We start from the raw sequence: 26720 nt of genomic DNA on the forward strand, positions 1-26720 counted from the left end.
GGGGTCAGAATCTATCGTCTTTTTCAACTAATATAATGCAAATATTAGAGAGAAAAGTATTGATAATGGAAGCGAAAACTCCTAAGGAAGTACTCAGCACAGAGCCTAATGTTGTAGCGATATCCCTGGACGAGGACCCTTGGAGGTGGAGGCGGGTCGCCGTACCACTGGTCTTCCTCCCCGTTCCCACATCTAGGAGCGGGGATACCTGATCTCTTTTCAAAATGAATTTTGGATTTATGGATGAAAGGTCCAGTTACATTCACCATAACCCACAATCGTTGGGAAATGTTGTGTGTTTGCCGGATGGCTTTAAAGTGGATGCCCGGAACCGAAAGTCCAAAATATCGATTGCCAACTACGAGATTATAATTATATATTTTGTCACCGCCCAATGAGATCTCGAACAGAGGCCTCTTGATCAGGATCCAGGAGATAGAGCCTTCCAGGGTGACTTGGAATATCCCTGGACCGGATATCTGGTCAACTGAATTATAATGGTAGAGAAAGAACAGTCGGTTTGCAAGAGTATAAAAGCCTTACACCTGCCTAGTCTTGTGTCCTACACCCACTAACAATAGTACTACCCAATAAACACTCAGCGACAAAACCAACCTATCCCATATTTCAAGACTAAATAGTCTTAGTATCTATCGTTTCTTGACTAGAAAATTATTAACTACTATGGGAACAACACATGACGCTTTCCCCGTTGTGGCGTGAAGGTACTTCATACTACTCCGTCATTTTTGAAGTTCTGGAGATATCTACACCGAAGAGATGATACGATAATATCACAGCTTCGTAGGATTATTAAAACACCCCTGGTTGATACTCCCAATTGATATGGTATCCCGGCAAGGGCAGCCTGTTCTGTTCTGTCCTGACCAAGCTCTCCAGTTTAATTGGCTAACTGCTATTAATAACTTCTCATTTCAGCATCCCGTACTCGAACTAATTAAGTAGAGAGATTACATAACTCTCCTGAGCAAGCATCAGGAACGTGAACCCGTCATACACCACAACCCCCTTATCACACTTCCTCTGGTTCTTTTTCTCCCTCCATAAACCCGAAGCCTGTACCCACCGACATATCAGCCCATTCTCGAACTTTTCAATTGCCTCGTCTGTTGCCGAAAACAGTGTGATCGAGCCACCCCTCCGTCTCTGTCTGCGAGCCCCACGTGGAAAAGTCAAACGGTCGCTCCGCGTTTTTCGTGTGTCCCGAGAAAAACACCACAAACCCAGCAAACGTTAACCCGGCCGGCCCCAAAAGCCTGACCTGCAGACACCCGGACATTGCCCGTGTACACTTAAAGCATATATAAAACCCGTTACCTTTAACTCAGCGACAATGAACGTCTCCTTCCGCTCGACCACCCGTTCCCTGCAAAGGGCTACAAAACCCCTACATTCGTTCTCTAAAGCTCGTCAGATACCTCGAGGAGGAAGAAACCTGCGAACATTCCCTGAAACTCAATTATTTCAGAGTAGTACCGCTACTGCTGCTCCCAGAAGCTTTGTTCGAAACTACGTCACCGGTCAAGAACAACAGCAACCACCAAAACCATCGAATCCTCGAACTACCTCAGCCAGTGGACCTATCGGCGGACCAGGCGCACCACGACCTCCGAAAGACGATAAACTAAAGGCTTGGCCGTTTGTGCTGATATTTGCGATCGGTGCTGTTACTTTTGCTGCTGTTTTGGATAATAGGAAGGGTAAGCTCTCTGTCAAATCTATTAATAGGTTACATAGCTACAGAAGGGCGTGCTAAAATAAGTATCTTCAGACAGAAAAATGCCTGTTGTACCCGCTGCCAAATCCGACTCCGATGGCCTTCCAAGGCTCCGAGACGACGGTCCCATCTTTGACCCCAAGGACATCAAAGTCATATTCGTTCTCGGCGGACCCGGTGTCGGAAAGGGTACTCAATGCGCTAAGCTAGTTAAGGACTATGGTTTCGTCCATCTCTCCGCTGGCGATCTTCTCCGTGAAGAACAAAGCCGCGAGGGAACCGACTATGGTGAATTAATCAAGACCTACATTCGCGAGGGAAAGATCGTACCCATGGAAGTTACCATCGTCCTCCTCGAAAACGCCATGAAGCGTAATATCGACCAAAACAAGAAATCCAAGTTCCTTATCGATGGGTTCCCACGACAGATGGATCAAGCGTTGAAGTTCGAGGAAGTTGTTGTTCCTAGCCAGTTCACTTTATTCTTCGATTGCGATGAAGATACCATGACCAAACGACTTTTGGAACGTGGGAAGACCAGTGGAAGGAGTGATGATAATATGGAGAGTATTTTGAAGAGATTCAGGACGTTTAAGGAGACTAGTATGCCTGTGGTCAATTACTTTGAAGGTCAGAAGAGGGTGGTTAAAGTTGATGGTGGGAAGAGTATTGATGCTGTTTACAAGGATGTGGTTTCGCATATTGCGGTAAGTTCTTTGTGGTTTTTTGTCTCCCATCTCCTGATGGCTACACAAGCTAAGGACTGTGCATTTGTAGGACCGGCTTAAGTAACTTTCCGTTCTTAGCGAGAGACTGGTTTCTTGATAACACTTTTTCCTTCTCTTTTCTTAACTTCTTGGTGATTTTGTTCTTAGCCTCGAATCCTCTTGTGCTTTGGGGCGTCGGCTTTTTCCTTTCCCTTTTCTTGAATTTGATTCTCGTACATACAGGTTCAGTGGTAATACAACTATAATAGAGGGGGCAAAGAAATAAAACATGCAATTCGATTTACTAGAACTATTTTTCTCAAATTATTTCCCTAGCTAAGTTGGTTCATGCTCAATAAACTATATACTATTTGGACTCAGATGCTAGAGGTGAGATCATCTCAATGTCCGTTTCACCTGTTAGATTTTGACTGGACAACGGCTGGGGGCCGTGCCCGCAATCCAAGATTAGGCTGAAGAATGCCTGGACGCAAAATCCGTTCCCGTTCAATGAACATCTCGATTGCCCGCTTGACTACTTGATCGATGTCCCTGCTATGTTGCCCCCTTGTTTTCCGAAGAATGAGTGTACCGACATCACCGCCTTCGAAGACGGCTAGTGGCCAGGCATTCGACCAGGCAGCCATCGCTTTAATGAGGTTCGAGTTCTCAGTCGTGGTGCACGCACGGAGGCTTGTGGAGACCAGATAAACTAGCTTCATACCAGTGCCATACCAACCCGTAACGTCGTACGGGTGGTATACTTGTCTCGTGGGCTGTTAACCTCAGGGTGGCCATGTGCTAGATACGTGGGCCATTGATTATATTTACAATTAGCATATCAATATAGCAACGAGGTTTGGGAAACAATTATAAATATCTTACCTCCACTGTCTCCCTCCCACCTTCTCCCTCCCACTTTCTTCCTCACTTTCTCCCTCCACTTTAAATTCTTCCTCCCACTTCTTCTTTCCACCTCCCTCCCTCTATCTACCTACAACCACCTCGCCTGCTCCTCCACCTCCTCCTCCCCACTCAACCCATTCGCTCCTTCCCCACTCGACTTGCACTCGCACTCTTTGCCTAATGGATGTGGGCTTCCTGCTTCCTTCTTTTATTTTTCGTTTCCAAGGTCTTTTGTTTGAAATATGCCTCCAAAAGAAAGTTCAACGCGGGTGGGAGGCAGACCAAAAGGCCTCGCCTCGAGGGCGGAATCACAAGCATCGATGAGGGCACCACCACCCTCTTATTTATCACAAACCCGGCCAGTAAGACATTCATGACTCTCTTCTACACGATTATGAGGGTCGTGGAGATGAATGCGCCGAGAGATACAAGTTTGTGCTTGCGTGCGTGGAGAAGCGTGCACCTGTCTTGGAGCAGCTACCACAAACCCGGACTTCATCGATGACGACGACGAAGAACCCGATTTTGAAGACGATGCGATCCACGACACGGATTCCGATGATTAAGAAAAGCAACCGCCCTCTCGTTCAAAGCCCAAATGCAAACCTGCCACAGCAGCTCCACGAATTACTCGGAGCTTATGTACGTAGCTGCTAGGGCACCGGCCTAAGGATGTCGATATTTCTGGCTCCTTGGTGCATAGAAACAGAAAGGATGTCGATGTTCTAGGATTCGAACTGTCCCCGTTCGACGAACATACTCGCACATATGTTCTTAAGAACATTGAGGCGTGCCGGTCGTTGGCAGTTAGCACTTGGTACCCCAGCTGAGGGCTCCGGCCCAAGCCATCGAGGACCCGTCCGTCGGGTAAGTAAAACCAATGACCTTGCAAAAATACAAAAAAAAGCCAAGATGCAGCTGACACAAACTCAGGTACCTCATGGCATACGGGACAGTTCCCAATAGATTCTACCGGTGACACGGATCCGCGACCGAGTTATCGATGATAGGAGAGAGAGTATGCTGACCCCACCCCTTGGAAGTCCACCTTTCACAGGTGTGTCAATAAAAATACTGATAGGAAGCAGAAGGATGAAGAATATATGGGGCAACCAACCGTACAAGGAAGATCGTAACCACGGTTGCGATATCACCTTCACAGGCGTGGATGAGGTAAAGGGCGAGATGTGGGAGATAAAGAAATCGTTGGTAAAATTGGAAGCTGGCCAGGAAATTAACGCCCATCGTTGGTTGCCGCGGTAGACTACCAACCTATGGGCGTATGCGGGCTTTGGCCGCATACGTAAACGAGGAGGGTGGCTGCGACGGTTCCAATACGATCAACAAAGTGGCGCGGGGATCGAAGATCTCTATTGAAGATCTAATTGTCAGGCCCAGGCCTTTCGAGACCCCAATTTAGGCCTCCTATCTTCTCGGAGGACCCGCACGTCGGGTAAGTAACATGGAAGATCCTAAAAATATAAGAGAATGATAAGATGTAGCTAATAGACGCTTAGGTACCTAATAAATGAAACAACAGGACTAGACAAGTCGGTGGCGCAGGGATCCAAGATATCCATCGAGGGCCTAACTCTTGGGCTCCGGCCCTTCGAGTCCTCAATCCAAGGATCCCTAGTTTCTCGGGGGATCCGCATGTCGGGTAAGTATAATCGACGGTCCTAATGAGATAAAAAATAGATAAGATGCAGCTAACACATGCATAGGCACCTCACAAAATGGAAAAGTTAGATTGGGCAAATCGGTGGCCTACGTCAGTGAGAAAATTTAAGGGGAGAGGGGGGTAGAGGACCCGCAAGTCGGGTAAGTATCATTAACACTGTTAAAAACAAAACACGATAGATATGCAGCTTACACACTCTCAGGTACCCCATCGATAAGACAAAGTTGGATTGGAAAAGGGGAGGAGAGCAAGAGTGGGAAGCCAGAGCGCACGCACTGTAAGTATTTCCTCATTAGTAATGGATGCGTACAGCTGGGTAGAGGGGAGGTAGCGTCGATTATTCGGCTACTTGCAATTAATTCAAGGTAAAAACAGACCCCCGGCACAAATTTAATCAATCACAATGGCATCGTCGTCGTCGTCGTCAGCGACACCGCCGTCGCCGGTACTAGCCTCAGAGGGACCCAGCGGCGGGGACGCTTCGATGCTCTCAAGAACATACGTACGGGTACGTTCATCGAACGGGGACAGTTCGAATCTTAGAACGTTAACACCTTTGCCGTTTCTGTGGACAAAGGAACCAGAAACTTTCCACAACTATATGGATACTAAGGTTAGCATCCCCCTCCATCTCAAGAATTTACACGTCCATCGAACATCAAGACACTAATGGAACAAGAACAGGTACGAAAAAACTTACGCCGATAAATGTGAACCCTTTCGCATTCTGGCAGAATGACAGGTTGGCGTCTAGGTTCGCGATGACACGAATTGGCTTTCCAGTCGAAGCAGACTTCGCGAGCGCACAGTTCTCTCTAGATTACGATCACAAAACTCAGTCAGACCGAAAAGGAGGGAAATGGGACAAAGGGCAATACAACATACGTGTTTGAAGCCCTTGGTCCGACGGTTAGGTCTTCGATTGAAATTTTAGATCCTTGTGCCACCTTCTTGGTAGCATTGGACCCGTCGCAGCCACCCACGCCTGTGAAGGTGATGTCGCAACCATGGTTGCGGTCCTCCTTGTACGCACCAGCAATAATCAAAGAAAAGACACCCTCTTCTTTGCGACCATGCACCGACCCTTGGGGCCGGCAGTGCAAGCCAACTTTGGTTATCTGCTTGCGGCCCTTCCAGCTGTCACCCTATTTTCAAAAAAAGTTCATCAACACGACTTTCATACAAAACCCATCACAAGTTGCGCGGATCGATTTACAGCACTTACAATGTTGATGCCATTGACATAGCCAAAAATCGTTTGAACCGGTTGTGACTTTGCCTTGGGAACATTGGACCTCTGGGCTGGGGAAGCGGGGTACACAAGCTGCGGGCGGTCAAGGGGCATCGTTTGTGGTAGCAACCCCAAATATTCGGCACGCTCCTCCAAGCACGCAAGCACAAACTTGTATCTCTCGGCGCCTTCACCCCCGCGACCTTCATAGTCGTGTAGGAGAGAGGTATGGATGTCTGACTGGCCGACCATTTCAAGAATCTGCAGCCGCACGCACACCACACCGTATCAGTTACAGTATCAAAGGCTCCAGCCTAATAAAATGCAACACGAGCACACCACTTACGATATCCCGGGCGAGGTTAATTTCGTTCAAGGTCACAAGACCTTCTAATCGGAGATGTTTGATCTCGGTCAAAATGATGTTGGATAACGACCGGTCAGATTCAGAAGGGTCACACCAAACCTTTTGCGCCGTCAATTGTCAGCAACGGTCACGTCTATGAACAAAGGGTTTTGACGAGTGCGCTTATCGACTTACATAGTTTGATGTTATGCCATCGGCATCGTTCTCGAGAACACCGATGATTTCATTTTTGGCAATCAGGTCCAGCACATCAGATGCATCATTGTCATTCGAATTGCTTGGGAAAGCCAAGTGCTGTTCTGGGACAGGAAGCCTGGGATAGGGTGTGAAGGTATCCATCTGTATGGGCAACAACAAAGCTCAATCTCAGAACTAAGACGCGACGACGAAGCAAGTTGCAGAGCGACAACGGATAATACAGGGGAATGAACGCGGAGGAAAGGGAACACATGCATTGGCCAGAGGTTTTAAATACTTGCCTATGGTATCCTGAGGTTTCGTGAGGATGGGGAGAGGATACGATGGGTTGGTGAAGAGGGAGGAGATGATGAGGGTTCCGACAAGCAATTCTGCAACGATAAAGTTTGGCAAAAGAATATTTACAAGAGATGGAGGAGATTGTGGGAACAGCGGTCCTGTTCAAATACCCGAGCACAACTCGTCGGGGTTTAATTGTTCGAGGACATGCGAACGACATACGTTATTGGTTACTACGGGTCTACTTTGCTACGGTGATGTGACTACTCTACTGCATTTGGCCGGTGGGACGGAATATGGGCAGAGAGATCGCCAATAGGTGCAGAAATCGACTCTACATGGGAGGGAAATGCGAAGACTGCCGAGGAGAGCGCTTTGATCTAGGTCAGCGCCAGGGTTATGTTGCCCTATTGGTGACGGGAAGCTTGTTATTGCATCACCAAATACGGGGCTGGTTCTATTCAACCCCTACGGAGGCTAGGGCTTGGATACAATTGAGTTCGTGCGGAAGCATAGATCCGGGGGATTCCGGAATTTCACGGGCCTGCAGGGCATCATGGCTACGGTTTTGTAGAATCATGAGATTTGAGATCATACTGTGATCACTCTGCTCAAAATTGCATCTCTAGATATCGAAAAATACGGCTTGTACAAATTCCTATCTTTTGTTTGCAAGTGGGTGGATGCGTTTAGCTTTGGACGGGCCGGAGCCTTTGATATTCGCAAATTTGCAGGCGCAACTACAACGATCTTGTATCCCCAGATTTTTGCGACAGCATAAAACTATCTAGCCTACTAGGCGCACAAAAGTCCATCCAATTTATTTACAAAACGCTTCATTTCATTGTCTCCAAAATGTTTTGTTTCAATTTTCCAGGAAAACGATGCAGTTTTGTGATTTTTCGTTCGTTCTCCCGGTCGTAGGATTGTGATTTCTCATATATTGCTATATTCCAACCCCTCTTCTTCACTATTACCACCCCTCTTTTTGAAATCTACAACTACCTTCTAAACCTTCAAAACAACCAGGAAATTAACCGGCAAACCTCAGCTTTACTACAGATCCCTCGATTCAACACACAAGATGTCGTTGAAAATGCAACAAAGTCTGTCGACAATGAGGAATATTAAGCGAGAGGCGCTAGCCGGATTAGGGGAGAGCCTCATTCGAGCAGCGATGGATTGCATCTTGCACCTTATGGTATATATTACAAAGTCTTCTATGTAAAGCTCTATTCTACTGATTTCGGAAAAGAAAAACATACAATATGCTAATATGCTTGCTAACGAAAAAAAAAGAGCTACAGATTCCATCTATTCCCATTGCCATTTCCATCATACCGAACATTTTTCGCATGAACATCCAACAAAGGATAATACTGATATAAGATTCGATTCCACGCTACTGGCCGCGAAGGACGAGGAGGTGCTGTGGTAGGGATGAAGATCTACACAGAGGGCATTCAGGCTAATGCTTAGTTAGCTAGAGTGTGCTTCATCGAGTGCGTGTCATAGGTAGCTTACCTTGTTCCTACACCACTCAGTGATACAGATCCAGCAAAACATATGACCACAGGGGGTTAACTAACACCATAACATCAGTATCAACCACTAACTCTACGCCTTCCATGCACAGAGCGATAACGTACCGTCGGATCTTTCATATTCTCCAAGCACAGCGTGCACTTCCTCGCCATTTCACCGTGAACGAACGCCATCGTCTCCGGATTGTCCAGGTCAACTTTAGCTTCTTCGTCTCCTGCCACGATGTTCTGGCTAACCGTGCCCTTCGAGCTTTGGAGGCTTTGTTCTTCTGTTCCATCGGATAGGTACTCTGACATTTTGCTGTAGGTCTGTACGACGATTTGAACTAGTAGCAATACGCCAAGGACTTCATATCCAACCCGTTGTTCATGAGGTTGCAGCTTCTTCGTAAATATCTGTTGTCAAACGAAAAGGTCAGCATCCCTTCCTCCATTCGCCAGCTCAAAACCTAACCCGTAGGGAACCGAGGTCAAACGTACATATCTCATCCCCCAAATCCTCTTCGAAACATGATAATACGCTCCCGTAAAATAGAAGAAAGCCAAATGCACCGCAATCATACTCTCCGCCCCGGAAAACGTATCCAAATTCCTATGTAAAAACCTAAAAAACCGTTCCTTCATAGAATCATCGTTATTCGTGGTTTTCGTCAGTGCCCGTCTCGCGGCTCGTCGGTCCAAGTTCATCCGTATTCGGGCTCGAAGCTTTGGTGCGAATTTGGAGGTTATGTAGGGCAGGATTACGACGGAGATTATGTAGCCGGCTCGTTGCTATATATATAAATATATTGTTAGTCTCCAATGGTGAGACGATACAGGTCGGTTTTGTGGGTTTCCGTACAAATAAATGCGGTAGCCGTCTACTATCTGCATCTACGTGGACGATATCGCAATATTCCTCGCCCAGTGTTCTGCTCCCGACCAATGTTGTGATACCGAGGTACAACAGATCGGCGAGGACTTTAGCCTCAGTGCTGAACTTGTGAAGGATTCGAGCGCCATAGAGGTTTCGGAGAATGGTGGAGAGCTGTTCTAAGATCACGCCTTGGAAGTACGCGTCCTTTTGGTTCGAACGGACTATATAAATTTTATATCTGTTAGAAAGTTTTTTATGTGTCGAAGTTGTTTTGGGGAGCTTTTTTCGATGGGTTGGAGTTGTTTTGGGGTGTTTGTTCTGTGTGACGTACTAATATCCGGTGCAGCGGCGAAGGGGAAATCATAGCCATCGATATTTTCGGATTGTGGGATGTCGGTTATTGTGGCGGCCGTGGGGAGTGAGGGGCCGGCGGTTGAGGATGGCATCGTGGAAGCGGGTGGTATATACTAGGCGGAGGGATGTTTATGAAGAAGTGTTTATAAGGTGCAGCGGAGGAGTTTAAAGGGAAATGCGCTTCGATTTGTTGGCTGGGGGCGCTGAATGTTCGCGTTTGGGAATGGCACAGGGGGGGTTTGCCTCGGTTCGAACGGGGTGTTGGATTTTGGGGGGTCAACGCAGTAGATACATGCATACTTGGTAATTATCGTACCGGCCTCTACATTGTTTCGAGGTTAATACGACATAGACGAGGAGATGACCTAGGGAAAAGGGACAATCGGTAGTAACACATGACGTGGAAGGACTTAACAAATCAGTCCCAAAATGCTGCTAGACTCCACGAGGTTGAACAGGAAAAACGAACACATGAGGAACGTGAACCATGGGACAGAACATGAAAACGTGAACAGTGAAATACCATAGCCCACTGCAAAAGAGAGTCGAGAATAGGGCAATTCGAAAGCAGTGCTGATTGACAAAAGATTAGCCATGCCATTTATCACTTCCCTGATGCTGCAGAGGGGAAAAAAATTATTCAAAAGTAGTGGTGATTGACAAAGGAAAAGTTTCCAAGAGGTAAGTCACGTCGTTGTCATTTCCCTCGGGTCGATGAAGGGGATTGGACAATTCGGCATCTGCGAGGCGCTGAAGTTCAATTTGCAAAACATCGCCTTCCTCTTCCCTCCAAACCTCGGTGTTGGTGAAATCATCCCATTGCTTAATGTACCTTCCCCTCCTTGTGATATCCCGGTCATTCAATCTAGTTTTGGCCCACTTGTGGCCATCCGGGGCTTTGACGTAACTGTTGAGGTCGAGTGAATTTTCGATACCTTTGCCCTTTTTCTCAAAAACGAGCTCCAACCTGCGAAACCTCGGGGGACGTCGAATCAGGATCTCTCTGAGACGGTGGCTATGCTCAAAGTCCTGACCGGTTCGTGGCTTCATAATCAACCATCGGAGCATCTGGATGATCGGAAGACTGTTCCTATGCTTGAGACCAATCTTCTTGCCGACACCGATGGCAATGGTTTCCAAGCAGGGAAGGTTGCCACTGAGAAAGATCGCGATCCAAGAGATCCCGTCGAATTTGCTTGGTGTGTAGTGAGGACGCCAGAGTTTCTTAAACTTGGAATATCCCCACCCAGTCATAGCTTTGGTGAAGTAAAGAGACCTCATAGAAGTCATGCTGGTGATTTGAGCTAGAAAGTACCAGTGGTTTTGAGGATGGTTACCCAGGATGATCCTGCACGGTTTTTCATCATCCCACATTCGATCAAAGACCTCTCTCCATCCGAAATAGGTGCAAGGCGGCAAGCCACCTTTATGGGTGCTCTTCGAAATTTCTTCTTGAAACTTCGAAGCGAGTTTGTCCATATCGGCGACAACTTTCGAAAAGACTTTCGAAAATTCGTGAGAGACAAGCAGGTATCCAGTGAGAGTTTTCGTGGGAATGACTCGCACGGTAAGGCAATACCACTGGCCCAGGCCGTAGGCCTAAATAGGGAATGATTTGTTAGCAGTATGTTTTAACTGAAGTCAGTCCTAACACGACACGACCAGAGATCTAGAAGTGCTGCTTTTCGATCCCATCTCTCCACGAAGAAAAGTGAAGACGGAAGACGCTCAAATGAAGCAACAGCTAGCCTCTTCTTTATGATGCTTTAAGTGCCCGCCTGAATGTTCTTGAACATACTTTAATATCCCAACCTTCGGCAATGGCCTTATCACGACATTCTTGAACTTGAGTTCCTGACTTGAACACATAGTCGACAGAGACGCCGATGGCCTCCGAGAGGATCTTGTACTTGATTTCGTACGGGAGTGAGAGGAAAGTTCTGGTCATCTTGGCTTTTTTTTTTGACGACGTTGCTGAGAGAGGGACGTGACTAAGAGAGATTAGGAGCTGCTTTACACCAACAGAGCTTGCGACGGAAATGGAGCGATGAGAGGTTTTAAAGGATGTAGTTTAAGAATAGAGGATCTAAACAACGACCTCTTCGATGATGATTTGAGATGAGATGATATTGAAAGTTAAACTGATGGAGGTTGGAGTTCGCGATTTTTAGAGATAGAGGCTGTTGGTGATAAGATGGTCGTCCGACTGGTTTCATTGGAACCAGCAGAATAACAGCCCCAGTCAACAACTTTCAGCTTAGGATACGAAATAACAATTCATGCTCTTGGATGTCAAATTTCAGTATACGATTGTTTTGGCACAAGTAGCCTCGAGGTTAGGTGCGAGGTTAAGAACTACAATATATGCAATATTACGCCGCCAAGACCTTCAATTTCAAAGAACGACAGCCATCCAATACAACTTCGCACCCAAATTCCAAAAACCAATTCCCCAGTGCTGCAACTATGGATACCCAATTAGCTAGCTTCTTGGTGATCTCCCGGATTTCCCACCTAAAAGAAAGAAAAGAAACGAATTAACGATCAAAAGAACCAAGTCAACCCAACCACCCACTGCTAATAACATTCTTACTACCCAACCCATCCGGCGCCCAAGTATCCATCCACCAAGTCTCATCCTCATTAACCTCCGTTCCGTCATGTCCTTCACCAACCAGCCGCTTAATATGGCACACAAATCGATCTCGGTACCATACTTCTTCTAACTTCTTTGCCGAACGGACTACCGTTAATAGTTCTCGGCGGGACATATAACAATGCGGGTTTTTGGCCGAAATAGGATCGTCGTCTTGGCCGAATCGGATGTAGCGGAGGTGTGGTAAGTGAGAGAGGGAGGTTGCACAGGTCTTTATCGCAAACGTACCGATATAAAAGACGTTTTTATATGAAATTTGCAAGGTTTGAGATGGGGGTGTATATATGAGTACTTACTGCGGCGACGGTATAAAGTAGCACCAACTCTCTTATATTCTCCAATATCCCCGCTTTAACCATCTGCACGATTCCAGTGTCGTTGATAAATGCCGCCAGCGTCATCTTCTTTAAACTATTCTTTTGAACCTCCGCTAGCCCTTTAACTACTTCCACAGCTCTGGCATCGGTCATGCCACCGAACAATCCTGTTTCCTTTTCTTCAGCTGTGGCACCAATCGTAGAGAAGGTTACTTTGTTGGCAGATTTGAGGGAATAAGCAGCTTTATATTCGAAGGACTCTAGGCCGCCGACTTCGGGGGAGGAAAGAAAAGGAAGCATATATTCGTTGTCTGTGTTTATATAAATGTGTTTTACGGTTGGGAAGCTTATTGGCGGGGTGGTGGTGGTTAAGATGGATTTGAATTCGGAGACGAGTTCACTGGGCTCGATTATGAAGTGAAGGGTTTGGAGATTTGGAATTGAGCGCAGGAGGCGGATCAGGGTCGCGGCTAGGTCTGGGAGGAGTTCTTCCGGAGTGTTACCGCCCAAAGAGTTTGGCCAGGTCACGTTTGTCGATATGAGGCGGAATGACCTGATGATAGGAATTGTTAATTCTGGCTATGTGATAATATATTCATACGGTGCATGCGATATAATCTAGTTTCTTTGCAAGATAAAACAGCCATGCGATATCCCTGAACTTGAATTCATGAAATTTCCAAATAGACAATTTCAAGCTATATCAAAACCGAAAAAGCAACATACCGAATATGCTTCAACATCCATTCCTGCTTCTCGCTCGCATAGAACCCAATCCTATCGATCGTCAAACAATCATCCGAAGCCATCACCACATTCCTAAAAATATAAGGAGCACAGAGCTCTCTCAAAGCCTTATTAGTCCTCGACAACGCATCGAACATCGATGCCCCCTCGAAAGGCGCCGGTGCAACTTTTAGAGCTTCTTTTGGTTTTTGGGGGTGCACATGAGTATAGTCATAAGACTTATGAAGATTAGATTGTTCGATCCTCCATTTTTCAGCACGACGGGGGGAATCGTGTGGCTTTTTGGGAGGGAGTTCTTCGATAAATGGGGGGAAGTAGGTGTAATGTGTTGGATTTGTTGGAATTTGAGGCCGGCCGCGGCGTGGCTTGCAGGCTTCGCTGCGGAAATTCTCGAGCTGGGTGAGGATTAAGTGGAAGATATCATAGGGGAGAGAGAGGAGAGGAGCTGGTTTATGGTCCATTTTCTTCTTCATTCGATTGCAATTTCAAGTATAAAATATCATACATGTAGTAGTAATTATAATTATAAGAGGAAGCGGGGAAAGGTAAGATATCACAAGGGTGACATTCAGGGCTTCTTATGCCAATATCCTGCTCGTGACCCAAAGTCTGCTAACGTTATCAGCCTCGAATTTCAGCTAACTCCGTGGAGTTTAGTATCGATCACAGCGGGCCAGATCGTCGCCCCGGCCTGATCGAGAAGTTTTTCAAAGAGTGTGGCAAATAACATCTGCGAACGTGGATGCGATGCATGCAGATGCAGCTGTGGATGCAGAAATATACCTAATCGTTCGTTAGAATAGTGGATCCCACGAGGCGGTGGCGCTTGGGCTCGCAAAGAAACATTTAAACGACCACCATGTGCGTCTAAGGGGCGCGACTGCAGATTCTCATCTTCAGTCTCGCGCTCGAGGTTTCGCATCATCGAGATCCTTTTCGCCGTATTCGATTCCCCCAGATTCGAAACATATCCCCTGGTATCCACAAGCTAGCTTGCATAGTATCTCTTTTTGTCGTCCGATACCCAACCTTGCATTGGCAGATTCCAAGAACAGGATTTCCAACAGCCCCCGCTTACCGAGCCCACTAGCGTCTCTGTTCTGTACGGAACATCGGCATCTCGCGTTAGGAATTCAATGGTTCAATCCCCTTCTTGACAATGACTGCGACGTCACAGGCGCAGGGAGGTCACAATATCGCACCGTTAGGAATACCCCCTCCCTTCCCCGGATTCCAATTTCGGATTAGTCCTGGTTTTTGGGACTAACTAGTATCTGATATCACAAATTGCACGCAAGCTATCGACTAACATATTGTTGTGACAAAATATCTTGATAGAATTTTACGCCTTCCGCATGAAATCCATTACCAGATATTTTCATACTTCCTGGATGCGAATTATAATAATATAAACTTCATCTTCGAGTCGCCAATACAAACCAAACAATGGCGCGAAGAGATGAAATCGCTGGGTGTAGAACGGAATGGAATTTATAGAGTACGCCATTGCGTCTTTTATCTCTTTTATACCCATCCGTTTCTACCTCTCTATACTAAAATCTTATGAGCCTAACTACACGCCATTAACAATCAAACACACAGACTAACAATTAACTACCGTTTACATCTAAATTCCAGAGTCACGACCTCCCCTGCACGATCTCACTCTCCTATCCAAACCCCGAATCCGCCCTCCCACCCCACCTCCTCCAAGTCTCCCCCACCTTCACCGCAATCATAACCACCGTCTGCACAGCCTACCGCTCCCTCCTCAGCGCCCGTCTCTCAAAATGTCTAATCGGCCAACCACCATACCGGTCCATAAACCCCCTCGCCATAACGCCGGAATTCCTCTACCATCTGGGAAGAGGGCGAGTAATCTTCGCGGGGTACGCAATAAACACCATTCCGACATTGCACGGTCTCCCCGAAGTTATATTGGAGGCTATCAATTGGGCCTACTTCACGAGGACGAATATTTCGCCGTTACATTCTACCACCAACATCATTGGTGAAAACCTCTGGATCTGGAATCATCCGTCTTTCAATCATGATTCGGTGAATTTTTATTATTCGTTACCGTTATTAACACCCTTCATGCCAGACGTCATCTCCAGAAAACTTCCAAATCTTCGAAAAATCAGTATGGGAATACTAAAATACGACAATACTAACCCCCCATCCACAATTTTTAAACCAGATGCATTAATCTGGTTATTCCACAAATTCAAAACAGGAGAAATCTCAAGTTTCGAAATCGTCTACGAAAACGACGAGAGTACTTGGATGAACTCCAGGGACGGAACAAAAAGGATCTTGGACGATGTGGGATTCAGTTGTGTAGATTGGGAACCTTTGACGAGGAGTAGAGGCGCATATACCAGCTTCATAGGCGCGGATACGAGTTACTTCTGGATTCCGAATTACACCCTCGGACCGCAGTTCATACCCGGCACGAGAATGTACGGTCTTCTTTTGAAAATGACAAAATTGAAGAACAAAGAATTGGTGAAGAGAAGAAGGTATGTAAGGGAGTGGGATCCGAAGGAGGAGAGGGAGTGGGAGGCTTTGGAAGAGGCGGCGGTGTGGAGGGTTCAGAGTTCGAAAGCGGAGCAGGAGAATAAAGTGGTGGAGATGTTGGTTATGGAACCTAGGAAGGTTTCTTGGAGTAATGGGAATGGGAACGAGAGGCTACCGGCCTATACTTGTTGGTGTAGAGATTGTGGGGGGAGAAGTCCCGGGGCCGTATGGTGATATCGATCAGCTACAATATTAGACCGCGTTACTGAGATAAAGATGCGGTGGTCCATACGTACTGATAAGGTACACGGATCCACTACATATCGCAGAAACTCAATTTATAGAACTCTCGTAAGCTTATATCAAAAAAATCAATAGTATATACATTATGAACTCGATGTATACGCAAAATTGAATGTGCTATGGTATTTGTAACCAAGATGTATCAAAAACATAAAAAACCAAATTTACCCCTCATGAAGAGAGGATCCGAAGAGTCCATCAAAGATAAAACAAAACTCCAAAAACCATACCCAGCTAGACTCCACGATATAAAATAGCAATCCCACTCAAAACTATCAGCAAACCATAAAACGAACGAAAAAAAAAAACACCCCCAAACGAATGGTATACCTAACCCCTCCTTCAAACACCTTACAGTTCCAACCTCTTACCAACCCCACTAACCTCAACGATAACATTAATGATAGTACTAACCGCCCAAATCCCCACAAGTGCCCATCCTAAACCCCTCGTCATCCTCCAATTATTCATCGGTACCGCCGCTAGCAAAAACAACAGCGTTCCCAAGAGAGTGATAGCACTGATCATCAGCGTGCTACTAACTTCTATCTGATAATAGTTTTCGGAAGCTGGAGCGATGGTCATGTATATTCCAGAGCCTCCGATGCCGAGTAGGATGTTTAACATGGGACCGCCGAAGCAGGCGGATAGTGCCATGACAGGGAAACCCAGACGGGCGACGGTGATGTCGGCCACTAGATCACCGAGGGAGTTGCCCTATCGCGTTTACATTTAGCACTAGGTTCCTCCAGAGGAGTTAGAACAGTACATACCACCGCAAAGATCGTAAGTCCCAGGATAGCATCGCTAATCCCAAGTATGACCCCCAAAGCCTTTAAAATACCAACGACTTCATTCGCAATCGACGAAATCCAGCAAATACTAACCACAAACCCAACGAAGCAAAGTAAATATCTATATTTCGGCGGTCTATCCGTCCTCGTGAGCAGCAGCAAAAGTAAAAGAGCTACAAGTCCACCAAGGAGAGCGTAAAGAATCGGAAAGAGAAGAGGTATTTGGCCTAGAGTACGGTTAGATATGCTATCGTATCCGGAAAATAAACTGACTTACCAGCACAAACAGCCAAAACTATGAAAATGGGAGCGGTGATACACTGAGTCGCAACGAGCCATCTATTCCAATCCCTTGGTTCGTCATTATCCTTCATCCATGCCGGCTGGAAGTCGAAGTTCACCGTCGGTACCGTACTCGCGGGACTCGGTAGTACACTTCCACCGTTAGAGGGTTTCCTCGACGGAGGGCGAGATCTGGGCTCTTCGGGAACCTCAACAATGGGCAATGTGATCGTCAGGAGGAATATGGGAGGCGCGGAAAAGATTGCGAGGAATTTACCCCAAAGGTTCTTCTCGTTGAAGGTGTAGAGCGTGGGAAAGAGTGTGGAGAAGAATACGTCTGGAGCGGGGAGGATAGCGTAAGGCCAGTACTTGAACAGTCTTGGATGCCTTACTGGCAAGGTTATGAATTCCGAGGTATCTGTGGATGTGGCAGAAGGAGGGAGATTGATGATGGGGATGTCACTATTTCCTGTGGTGCTTAGAGAGACAGGCCGTGGTGAGTCAACATAGCGTGTAGGGCTACCGTCCCGACTGCTGGTTCTACTAGGTAGCAGCGGGCTGGCAGAAGGCGATACTACTTCAGAGGCAATCGGTGACAGGCCAGGCGGTGCGAGATGTTGAGACGATGGTACTTGAAGTTGATAGTTTCCAAAACTCGGGGGCGCGGCGAGCGGGGACGCATGATCCAGGGCAATAAGTGGAGGCTCCTCTGTAGGTTCTTCGGCTATGGAAGCTGGAGATGTCAACCCCGGAATGTTGCGCTGTGAAGTTTGTCGTGTGAAGTAATCCGACCCGTTGGATATCTGAGCCGCATCATTCACAGATACGGCCCTTGCCCTGCCACCTGTAGCAAGTGGAGGTGCAAGATGACTAGCTCTAGCCTCGAACTCGCTGGAATCAATTGTGGAATGATGTCTCGAGTGGCGGGCACGGGGGATGACAGGCTCAACCGCACTTCTAGGTTCCTGTGAATCTTCAGAGTAACTTCGAAGATGGATAGATCTTCCAGGTAGGTTCTTATCCTGGTTGAGGGATTGTAGGACAGATCGAAACTGGCACTACAGTCAGCATGCATCAATCTCATAGATATACCGGGGACTCATACCTCAAGAGCACCTATCAAAGACGGCCGGATCGGTGTCACCGGTGTAGCGTGCCTGGCAATACTCGGTCTCCCTAACCTCATACTGCTATTCAATTCTGCAAACTCTTCCCTCTCTATCCTATCATCCTCAAATTCCCCATCCTCATCAACATCCTCATCGCCTCTCTCCAATGCACCAAAGTCGGTATTTAAAGTCAACCGCGGACCCCTTTGTACTCCCATACTAGCGTCTTCCTCTTCTTCCAATTCTTCCTCGTCAGCAACATCAGTATAATGACCCCTCGTTCTAATCTCAATAAGCTTCTTTCTCTTCTGACGCTTTGTATACCAATGCCATCCAACCACAAACACCACATACGACGCATAAAGCCCCACCATAGCCACACACTCCCACAGCAATATCCTGCCATCATACAAAAAGTATATCCCCAACGACACCGACAGCATAAAAAACACCACGTCCCTCACGAATGACTTCTTTGCCACCGTGAACGGCCTTACAATAGCCATAGACCCCGCAACTACAGCCGTAATAAACGACGCAGCACCAACCAACTCCCCCACCGCCAACGACCCAGAATTAATTTTCATAGCTGCAAAGGTACTGAACACATCCGGCGAACCATTTCCAAATGCCAAAAATGTAACACCTGCCAAACTTTGCGACATCCCAAGAATCGTTGATATGGTGGAAAGATTAACGCAGAAGAAATCGCTAGCGGCGATACCAATCATGGTGAATAGGACCGTCATCCATGTTATCATTATCGCCATGGGAATAAATTTTAATGCCGAATTTGCGCCGCCAAAGTTACAGTAGTAAAGAGCGAGGTAATCGAAGAAGCCGACTTCCTCATCTTCGCAGTTTTCGCGGACGAAAGCGCATTTGTCGGTATATTTCGGTTTATGAATTTTGCGACACTATCGCCGGTTGTCACCCGATCATTAGACGATTGTAATAAAATTATAATTGCAGAGAAATATATAAACTCACTTCGAGATCCCGCTTCTCTAATCTCGATACAGGCAAAAGTACCCTCTTAATCAGTGTCGTAAACGTCGGCTGCGTTGTCGGCTTAGCATTTCGAACCAGTAGTTGTCGTGATCCATCGCTCAGAGAGCCAGAAGTGACAGCAGTCGCCGAAGTCGCCACTGCCAATACCGCAAGCAGCAGCAGCAGGTGCCGTGCCATGCGACTTAAGTCCCGTCGCATAATGGCTGTATACCCCGGGAAGGCGGGACTTCAAGATCCTCCTTAATTGGAATCCGTGTGCGATGCGAAGAGGGATTTGTTCCGAGTTTTTATCCAGCGTGGAATTCGAAAATTCAATTACTATTGATACTGCATACTTGTTCAAAGACGTTTTTAAGTAAAAGGAAGGAAAAAAAGAAGGCTGCAGGTTTCGATAACGGGGCGACGGATTATAAAAACTGCCGGTAGTGTACGCATGTACCCCGTACTTTCTGTGACCAGCACACCTCGAGTGCCGTTTATCGATTGGATTGTACAAGGCCAGTCAGGCAGCCCACTTGTGCGCCGTGGTTAATAATTATCGTAGGGGAGAAAAACTTCAGGAAGGTGCGGACCGAATGGTTAAGTTAACATCGTCGGAGGCTATGTGGGATGTGTATGTGGGGGGGTTGACGGAGAAGGTAAGGTAAGATAATTGGTAACTGTCCGTCCGGCAAGCACAAGACAGACCATGGGGGAACGTCATTTTGCTGTGAGAGCACCGCCACACCGCCACCCAATGCGTCTGTCAATATGTCTTGGCATTTTGTACATCAGCCACATGGAAGTTGTGGCGCTGTTTTCCGTGTTGTGTCGACGGATCCACAGCAAAGTAAACAAAGCAACCAGACAGCTTCCAAACTTCGCGATACCGTGGAGGCGTCGATATAATATCACGACAATACCAGACATCACGACACACTTAAATCCGCCTCAAAACGGCACAAATAGCTTCATATCCTTCGCCTTCAAGCTCCCCAGAGCTCTAATTACATCTACAACCATGCCTCCCCGCAAAAAAGTAAACCAAAAGCCTGCCGGCTCGACACCTACCCACGCCGCTCCAGGGACCACAATAACCATCCCCCTCAACGACGATGACTCCGAAAAAGCCCGTCGAAATGCCAAACGTCAGACCCTACAGGAAGCCCAGCTGAACAAAATCATAGCAGCTGCTACACCTCGCAAATCAATGGGTGCGAACGATGGCGGCAGCCCAATGATCATGTCCACCCCGGCAGCGAGGGGAGGGGTGAATGCTGTGAATGCGCAAACGCCGGTGAAGAAAGTGCCTATATTGGCGAATTTTGAGGAGTGGATGAAGATGGCGACAGATAATGTATGTTCCGATACGATACATCACTACATCGTGGAAAGATGCGTACTAAGCGCATGGAATATAGAAAATCAATGCGACAAACAGCTGGAATTTCGCCTTGATCGACTACTTCCACGATATGTCACTACTGAAAGAAGGCAACAGCATAAACTTCCAAAAGGCATCGTGCACCCTGGACGGCTGTGTCAAAATCTACACCTCAAGAGTCGACTCTGTAGCTACCGAAACAGGAAAACTGTTGAGCGGCCTGGCTGATAACTCTGGCAAGAAAAAAGGTAATCAAGAGGAGGATGGTGCCGGTGGGGAGGGCGAGGATGGTGACGATGACGACGAGGAAGGTGGGAGGAAGAAGGCTAGAAAGAGGGCTACTAGATCAGAAGTAACCCTGGCTAAGGACTGGTCGCAGTTGCAGCTTAAGAAATTTGACCTAGAATTCGCTGTGGACCCATTATTTAAGAAGGCGGCCGCAGACTTCGACGAAGGTGGTGCGAAAGGTTTACTCCTGAACGTGCTTTCTATTGACGAGCATGGAAAGATTGTATTCGACTCAAGCGACGACGTCAAAGACTCAACAAATACTACGGAACCCACCGAGCTTGTGAATGTTGAAGATGGCGACGACGAGGCCGAAGGAGAGCCCATAGAAATAGGAGAAGATACCATGGACCATACCATCACCGAAGCCAGCCAAGCAGCAGAAAAGAAGAAGAAAAAGGAACAGGTCCCAGAAATTCCCTTGGATCTTGATGCCCTTGCCCAAAAGTTCTTCCCAGATATCGACAGAATCGAAGAACTCGACGTGTGCCCTTCTCTCAAGAACTTTGCACTCGGCGACCCCACAGCCTCTCTCGACATCCCCTTCCTAAAAGCCCTAACGGAAAAGGAAGAAGAAGAGCTCGCCGCCGAACAGGAAAACGAATTCGACGCGGGTGGCTTCGACGATGACGGTGATTTCGGAGGTGGTGGTTTCGAGGTAGCCGTCCTCGGCGGCCCGGAGAATGCCCTATACGGCCAAGGAGGGGAGGCCTGGGCTAACCAAACTATGGGCAGAGAACAAGGCAGAGGTCCCATGCGAGAGGTTGATATCGACGGAGACGGAGAGTTCGACGTTAATGACAACGACTACATCGTTAGACTCGGTGCTGGTCGTGAGGCTGAGCAGGAGGACATTCTGGCTTACTTTGACGAAGCCTTGAAAAGGAATTGGGCGGGCCCTGAGCACTGGAAGATCAGGAAAATCAAAGGTTCGTATGACATGACCGATTTAGCTCACCAGTATCCAGTCACTAAATGCAAATGTAGAGGGAAACAAGGGCGATGCGGCTCCCAGAGTTCGCAAAGAAAAGACACCCTTCACGATCGACTTTGTTACTCCGGATCAAAACCTCGACGACGCAGACGCTCTCTTCGCCACCTCGAATGCTAGCATCAATATGCCTAAAACCCAGTTAAGGCATAAGGGCCGTAACCTTCTCCCTGACGATAAGCATTTTAACTCCCGCCAGCTCCTTCGACTGTTCCTCAAACCCAAGGCGATGCTCCGTAGCAAGAAGACGCTTAAGGGCCAAGTGCCAGCCAGGGGCACCGAGGGGGAGAATAACGATGATATGGTCATGGATGAGCAGTTTTGGGCACAGAATGAGATCGCAGTTACCTCTAGTACGCTTATCGCATTTTCTATTACTACCCAAAGTTTAAGAATGCTAATGGTATATCATAGCGCCGGAACGCCAACAAGGCGACTACGACGCCAACTTTTTCCACGACGAACCATTGGGCGGTATGGATGATGAAGACGACGGCGCTTTCGCAGATGCTAGGGAAATCTTCTCGCCCGAAAGGGATATGGGCGCTGGCGCCTTACCCAGCATAGACGAAAACGGAAACCCCGTGATCCCCCTAGTCGCCGAGAAGCCGGAATTAGGGTACGGCGCACAATTAGTGACAAGTAGTCGTCGCATACGCCCCGAATACGTACAATACGCAAGAGTGGCGAAGAAGGTAGACGTCAGAAAATTGAAGGAGACGATGTGGAAGGGTATGCTGTTCGAAAGTATTGATCTGGTATGCATATCTTCACCTCCCCACATTACTTCTCACCCCTTTACTAACAAATACACTTGCTTCAGCCCCCGCAAACACCGGGTAAACAATCCGATCCAGAAAAGACACCAGCACCGACAGAAGAGCCAAAGACGCCCCCGCCACCGGATGTGCCAAGAACGTTCACGACGTTGATGAATGGATTGAAAACGTATTATCCGAAGCAGGCTATGAACGATATCAGTACCAGTTACTGTTTTATTTCGTTACTGCATTTAGCGAACGAGAAGGGGTTGCAGATTGGAGGGGATGGGAGTTTGAAGGAGTTGTATATTGTCAGGGATCCTGATGCTGAGGTTGGGGGAGAATATTAAATCTAGATTGTAGATCCGGTGCTGTAGTATTTGGCTTGTGGGGTGGCCTTGATAATCGAGTTTTGAGGAGCATGATTCATGCAGCCTACGAGCCGTAGAGTTATGAAGACCTATCGGATGCTTCCATCACCACTTCCATTCATCATCGTCATCATATAAATCTAGATAAAGATACCACCCAATACCTTCCTCCTCCCCCAATCCCACTCCGTATATATAAAAAATAGAAATACGCCTATCCCTCTCTTTTTTCCGCCCCGTGAAAAGGTCTTGCGCTGTGAAAGAAAGGAAGCCAGAAACTTTTTACGCCGGAAAGAATACGGATGAAGGAAAATGGATAAAAGATGGAAGGAGGGTGCGAGAGAAAAAAAACGTCGCATACATGGGATTATCTCTATACGAGCGTTTTATGCTAGAGGCTGGGATGGCGGGTGTGAGGGGCCCGGCATCAGCAGTTGTCGGGAAAACATGGCATATGGCTATTTACATGAAGTCATCACTGTTAGATGTCAATGTTAGCAAGTTATGCCCCAAAGCGAATAGGTAAGAGGGAAAGAACATACTAGTCACCAATCTCGTTATCGTAATTCGTCGTATCAGCAGTATGGCTCTTACCGGCACCAGAACCACCGAGTGTAACCGTAGCCTTCACCTTGGACTTTGACGTCTTCTTGCCCTTGGTATCAGCCGCCTTCTCCTCCCTCATCTTCTCATTCGACAGCGTAGTAAGCGAAGAAGCAATCTTCTTGATCTGCTCGCTGCTCAAACCCTTTGCTGTTTCTCTAAAGAAATCCTGGAGGAAGATAGGATAGTGACCCTTCTTTTGCATGTTGACGAACAGCGGGACCAATTTGTTCTTGATCTCATCGAACTCTGCCTTCAACTTCGGCTGGAACAGCGGAAGATCGGCAAGGTCGATCATAACCTGTTCTCCACTGTCCGTCTTGTGCTGAATGAGCGAGCGATCCGCCGCGACCCTCCTCGAATTCTGCGAACCAGCAGCAACAGCACCGAGAAGATCACCAGCAGAAGCCAAATCCGAAGCCAACTCAGCCTGACGACCGCGTTCACGAGCAGCAGCCGGATCTTCTTCTTCTTCTTCGGCTTCCAGGCGAGCCTTTTCGGCAGCATGTTCGGCTTGACGTTCCGCTATCCTTTGGGCTTTTGATTTCTTGTTCGCGGCGAGCTCGGCTTGACGTTTTGCTTCCGCTTCGGCCTTTTTGGCGACTTTTTTGCGTTCTTCTTCGGAGTCTTCGGCGTCCCAGGCGTCGGCTACCTGCATTATTATACACATATATGTATTAGAACCCCAGGAGGGGGTTTTATATGTGTATTGTTAGGATATCGCACGGACCTCGGCTTCCTCTTCTTCATCATCGAACTTGCTCTTTTTAACAATGACAGGAGGCGGTGAACCGCCGTCGCTTTCTTCGTCGTCTGTACAATTTCCCGACGTTAAAAGTCAGTAAAAGTTGATGATGATTCGATTCCTTTATCGATAGCGGGGCAGGGGAGGACGAGCCACATACCCCACGCAGCCATCTTTCGAAGCTTTAATAAAGCGCTATCTCAGTTTATCAAAATAGCTAATAGCGACGAGTGGTAGGGCGGTGGCTTTTATTTACGTCAGATAGCTGCTGACTTTGTTATCGTCGTCGAGCGATTGCTGAAGCTATAAATTAAATTTTTTTGTTTTTTTCCAAGTGGGATTTTAAGTAAAAAAAAGAAAGACAAGAATAGAAAACCGTCGACAGAACAAAAGCTTAAAATTTTTGTCTTGGCGTGAAACAACGTCCACCGAGATCTACGAGATAACGATATTAAAGGGCCGACGGGATTCGATCGATTCGGAACAGCATTAGATCACCAGCTTCGAGAACAAGAACGAGATTGTAGGAGAGAGGGGTACGATTCGATTGTATCTTCCAATCTCTATCCTTCCACTCGGTCGACGGCATCATCTCATACGACACCCCGTCACCCTCACGACAATGGCCACGACCTTCACCCGTCTAGGCCTCCGAACGGCCTCCCCATTCCTCTACACCCCCCTCCGTCCCTCCCAATCCCTCCTACACCCCCTCCGCCGCCTCTCCTCCGCAACAACCGCCTCGTCAACATCGATACCCCCCACCAGCGCTACCGCTACATCCACAAACCCACTCGACTGGAACACCTTCCTTAGGCTCCGTAAACAAAAACGTCGTTACAATCTTGCGGGTTCGGTCGTTTGCTCCATGCTCACGTCGACCATCGGCCTAAACATCCTCGGAACGCAGGAGATTGATCCTTCAAAGATGATTTGGGGACTCGATCCGCTTATGGTACTCGGTATCGGGTTGATTGCCTGTGGTGCTACCGGGTGGTTGATCGGTCCTGTTGCTGGGACTCAGGCTTTCAAGGTTGCGAATAGGAGGTGGATGGGGGAGATTACGAAGGTATTTTCCTTCTCAATTCTATCTCTACAGCAGAAGGGAAGGGATTGCTAATATAAACTCTTTTAAAAAAATATAGAAAGAAACGGAATTCTTCGCTCATATCAAAAAGAACCGTGTCGACCCATCGTTTCAGAGCTTTTCGAACCCCGTGCCGGATTATTATGGAGAAAAGATCGGGTCGCTGTCGCAATATAGGCAGTGGTTGAAGGATCAGAGGGCGTATAACAGGAAGAGGGAGAAGTTCTTATAAATTTGAACTTTGACTTTTGGTATCTTTTGTTTCTTTCTTCGTGGATGAAGGATACGGAAGGGGTTGGCTCGTTGGATGGATGAATTGAAGGGCCATGACGAAGGGTAATTCACCGTACTTTTTCTGCAACAGCGACGACTATTCGGCGGATAGTAGGTATATATACGGAAACATAAACTGAACAAAAAAATAGCATCCAGGGCGACCTCTTCTCCACCAACTCTGTCACTCTCCTCTCCACGTCTTCTCGTCTTCAACCGTACTCCACCACCACCACTGTATTATAGAGCTCTACCTTACGATCATCCTTTATCTTTTTTTGTCGGTTATCGTTGTATGCCTTGTTGGGTTTTCTTAATTTGTTTTGCGTTTTCGGCTCCTAGGAATGTGCGATATCTAGAAGAGGAAGGGGGGATCGGAAACCAAATCCGGTCGGTCCCATGGATGGAAAGGGGAACCGTACGTACGCGCGGGGTATACTATTCATGTTCATAACCTTTTTGCTATCTTTTGTGTTAGTACGGCGGAGAAAGGATCAAGCTGGCTACAAAGTGCCAACGAATGGGAGTATGTCATCTCCTCTTTTCAATCATCTTTTGCCCATTCTTACCGATACGCATACATCAGCACTCAAGTCAAGGTGTGCAGTCTAGAAGCCGTGCATGTGGTCGTCAGCTAC

The 26720-nt window shown here is 47.3% G+C and overlaps 12 protein-coding genes across 12 annotated transcripts; 5 read left to right on the plus strand and 7 right to left on the minus strand.

Moving 5' to 3' along the window:
• Positions 1–1354: 1354 nt before the first annotated feature.
• On the plus strand, positions 1355–2530 carry DFL_008981 (uncharacterized protein; the record flags this gene model as incomplete). Its single annotated transcript, XM_067638795.1, has 3 exons — positions 1355–1721; positions 1793–2445; positions 2516–2530. The coding sequence occupies 3 exons, from the start codon at positions 1355–1357 to the stop codon at positions 2528–2530; spliced, it is 1035 nt and encodes a 344-aa protein (XP_067486648.1).
• Positions 2531–4320: 1790 nt separating this feature from the next.
• DFL_008982 (uncharacterized protein) lies at positions 4321–4652 on the minus strand (the record flags this gene model as incomplete). The annotated part of the gene is made up of 3 exons (XM_067638796.1): positions 4321–4399; positions 4469–4573; positions 4624–4652. The coding sequence occupies 3 exons, from the start codon at positions 4650–4652 to the stop codon at positions 4321–4323; spliced, it is 213 nt and encodes a 70-aa protein (XP_067486649.1).
• Positions 4653–5422: 770 nt separating this feature from the next.
• On the minus strand, positions 5423–6969 carry DFL_008983 (uncharacterized protein; the record flags this gene model as incomplete). The annotated part of the gene is made up of 6 exons (XM_067638797.1): positions 5423–5629; positions 5733–5847; positions 5918–6177; positions 6258–6524; positions 6610–6729; positions 6805–6969. 6 exons carry the CDS (start codon positions 6967–6969, stop codon positions 5423–5425), a joined length of 1134 nt encoding a protein of 377 aa, XP_067486650.1.
• A 1540-nt stretch (positions 6970–8509) lies between these two features.
• DFL_008984 (uncharacterized protein) lies at positions 8510–9953 on the minus strand (the record flags this gene model as incomplete). The annotated part of the gene is made up of 6 exons (XM_067638798.1): positions 8510–8575; positions 8632–8691; positions 8757–9047; positions 9132–9422; positions 9493–9728; positions 9839–9953. 6 exons carry the CDS (start codon positions 9951–9953, stop codon positions 8510–8512), a joined length of 1059 nt encoding a protein of 352 aa, XP_067486651.1.
• A 544-nt stretch (positions 9954–10497) lies between these two features.
• Positions 10498–11809, minus strand: DFL_008985 (uncharacterized protein; the record flags this gene model as incomplete). The annotated part of the gene is made up of 2 exons (XM_067638799.1): positions 10498–11460; positions 11660–11809. 2 exons carry the CDS (start codon positions 11807–11809, stop codon positions 10498–10500), a joined length of 1113 nt encoding a protein of 370 aa, XP_067486652.1.
• A 610-nt stretch (positions 11810–12419) lies between these two features.
• Positions 12420–14042, minus strand: DFL_008986 (uncharacterized protein; the record flags this gene model as incomplete). Its single annotated transcript, XM_067638800.1, has 3 exons — positions 12420–12728; positions 12814–13387; positions 13561–14042. 3 exons carry the CDS (start codon positions 14040–14042, stop codon positions 12420–12422), a joined length of 1365 nt encoding a protein of 454 aa, XP_067486653.1.
• Positions 14043–15040: 998 nt separating this feature from the next.
• DFL_008987 (uncharacterized protein) lies at positions 15041–16335 on the plus strand (the record flags this gene model as incomplete). Its single annotated transcript, XM_067638801.1, has 2 exons — positions 15041–15079; positions 15220–16335. 2 exons carry the CDS (start codon positions 15041–15043, stop codon positions 16333–16335), a joined length of 1155 nt encoding a protein of 384 aa, XP_067486654.1.
• A 420-nt stretch (positions 16336–16755) lies between these two features.
• DFL_008988 (uncharacterized protein) lies at positions 16756–19798 on the minus strand (the record flags this gene model as incomplete). Its single annotated transcript, XM_067638802.1, has 5 exons — positions 16756–17121; positions 17178–17425; positions 17476–18532; positions 18586–19506; positions 19580–19798. 5 exons carry the CDS (start codon positions 19796–19798, stop codon positions 16756–16758), a joined length of 2811 nt encoding a protein of 936 aa, XP_067486655.1.
• An 802-nt stretch (positions 19799–20600) lies between these two features.
• DFL_008989 (uncharacterized protein) lies at positions 20601–23353 on the plus strand (the record flags this gene model as incomplete). Its single annotated transcript, XM_067638803.1, has 5 exons — positions 20601–20936; positions 21001–22180; positions 22239–22595; positions 22657–23000; positions 23066–23353. The coding sequence occupies 5 exons, from the start codon at positions 20601–20603 to the stop codon at positions 23351–23353; spliced, it is 2505 nt and encodes an 834-aa protein (XP_067486656.1).
• A 483-nt stretch (positions 23354–23836) lies between these two features.
• DFL_008990 (uncharacterized protein) lies at positions 23837–24895 on the minus strand (the record flags this gene model as incomplete). The annotated part of the gene is made up of 4 exons (XM_067638805.1): positions 23837–23852; positions 23917–24629; positions 24708–24790; positions 24883–24895. The coding sequence occupies 4 exons, from the start codon at positions 24893–24895 to the stop codon at positions 23837–23839; spliced, it is 825 nt and encodes a 274-aa protein (XP_067486657.1).
• Positions 24896–25344: 449 nt separating this feature from the next.
• Positions 25345–26041, plus strand: DFL_008991 (uncharacterized protein; the record flags this gene model as incomplete). The annotated part of the gene is made up of 2 exons (XM_067638806.1): positions 25345–25791; positions 25868–26041. 2 exons carry the CDS (start codon positions 25345–25347, stop codon positions 26039–26041), a joined length of 621 nt encoding a protein of 206 aa, XP_067486658.1.
• A 94-nt stretch (positions 26042–26135) lies between these two features.
• Positions 26136–26694, plus strand: DFL_008992 (uncharacterized protein; the record flags this gene model as incomplete). The annotated part of the gene is made up of 5 exons (XM_067638807.1): positions 26136–26145; positions 26235–26362; positions 26425–26500; positions 26561–26608; positions 26669–26694. 5 exons carry the CDS (start codon positions 26136–26138, stop codon positions 26692–26694), a joined length of 288 nt encoding a protein of 95 aa, XP_067486659.1.
• Between the last annotated feature and the right edge of the window lie 26 nt (positions 26695–26720).

Source organism: Arthrobotrys flagrans (assembly GCF_004000055.1).
Source record: "Arthrobotrys flagrans strain CBS H-5679 chromosome Unknown unitig_1, whole genome shotgun sequence".
NCBI classification, from domain to species: Eukaryota; Fungi; Ascomycota; class Orbiliomycetes; order Orbiliales; family Orbiliaceae; genus Arthrobotrys; species Arthrobotrys flagrans.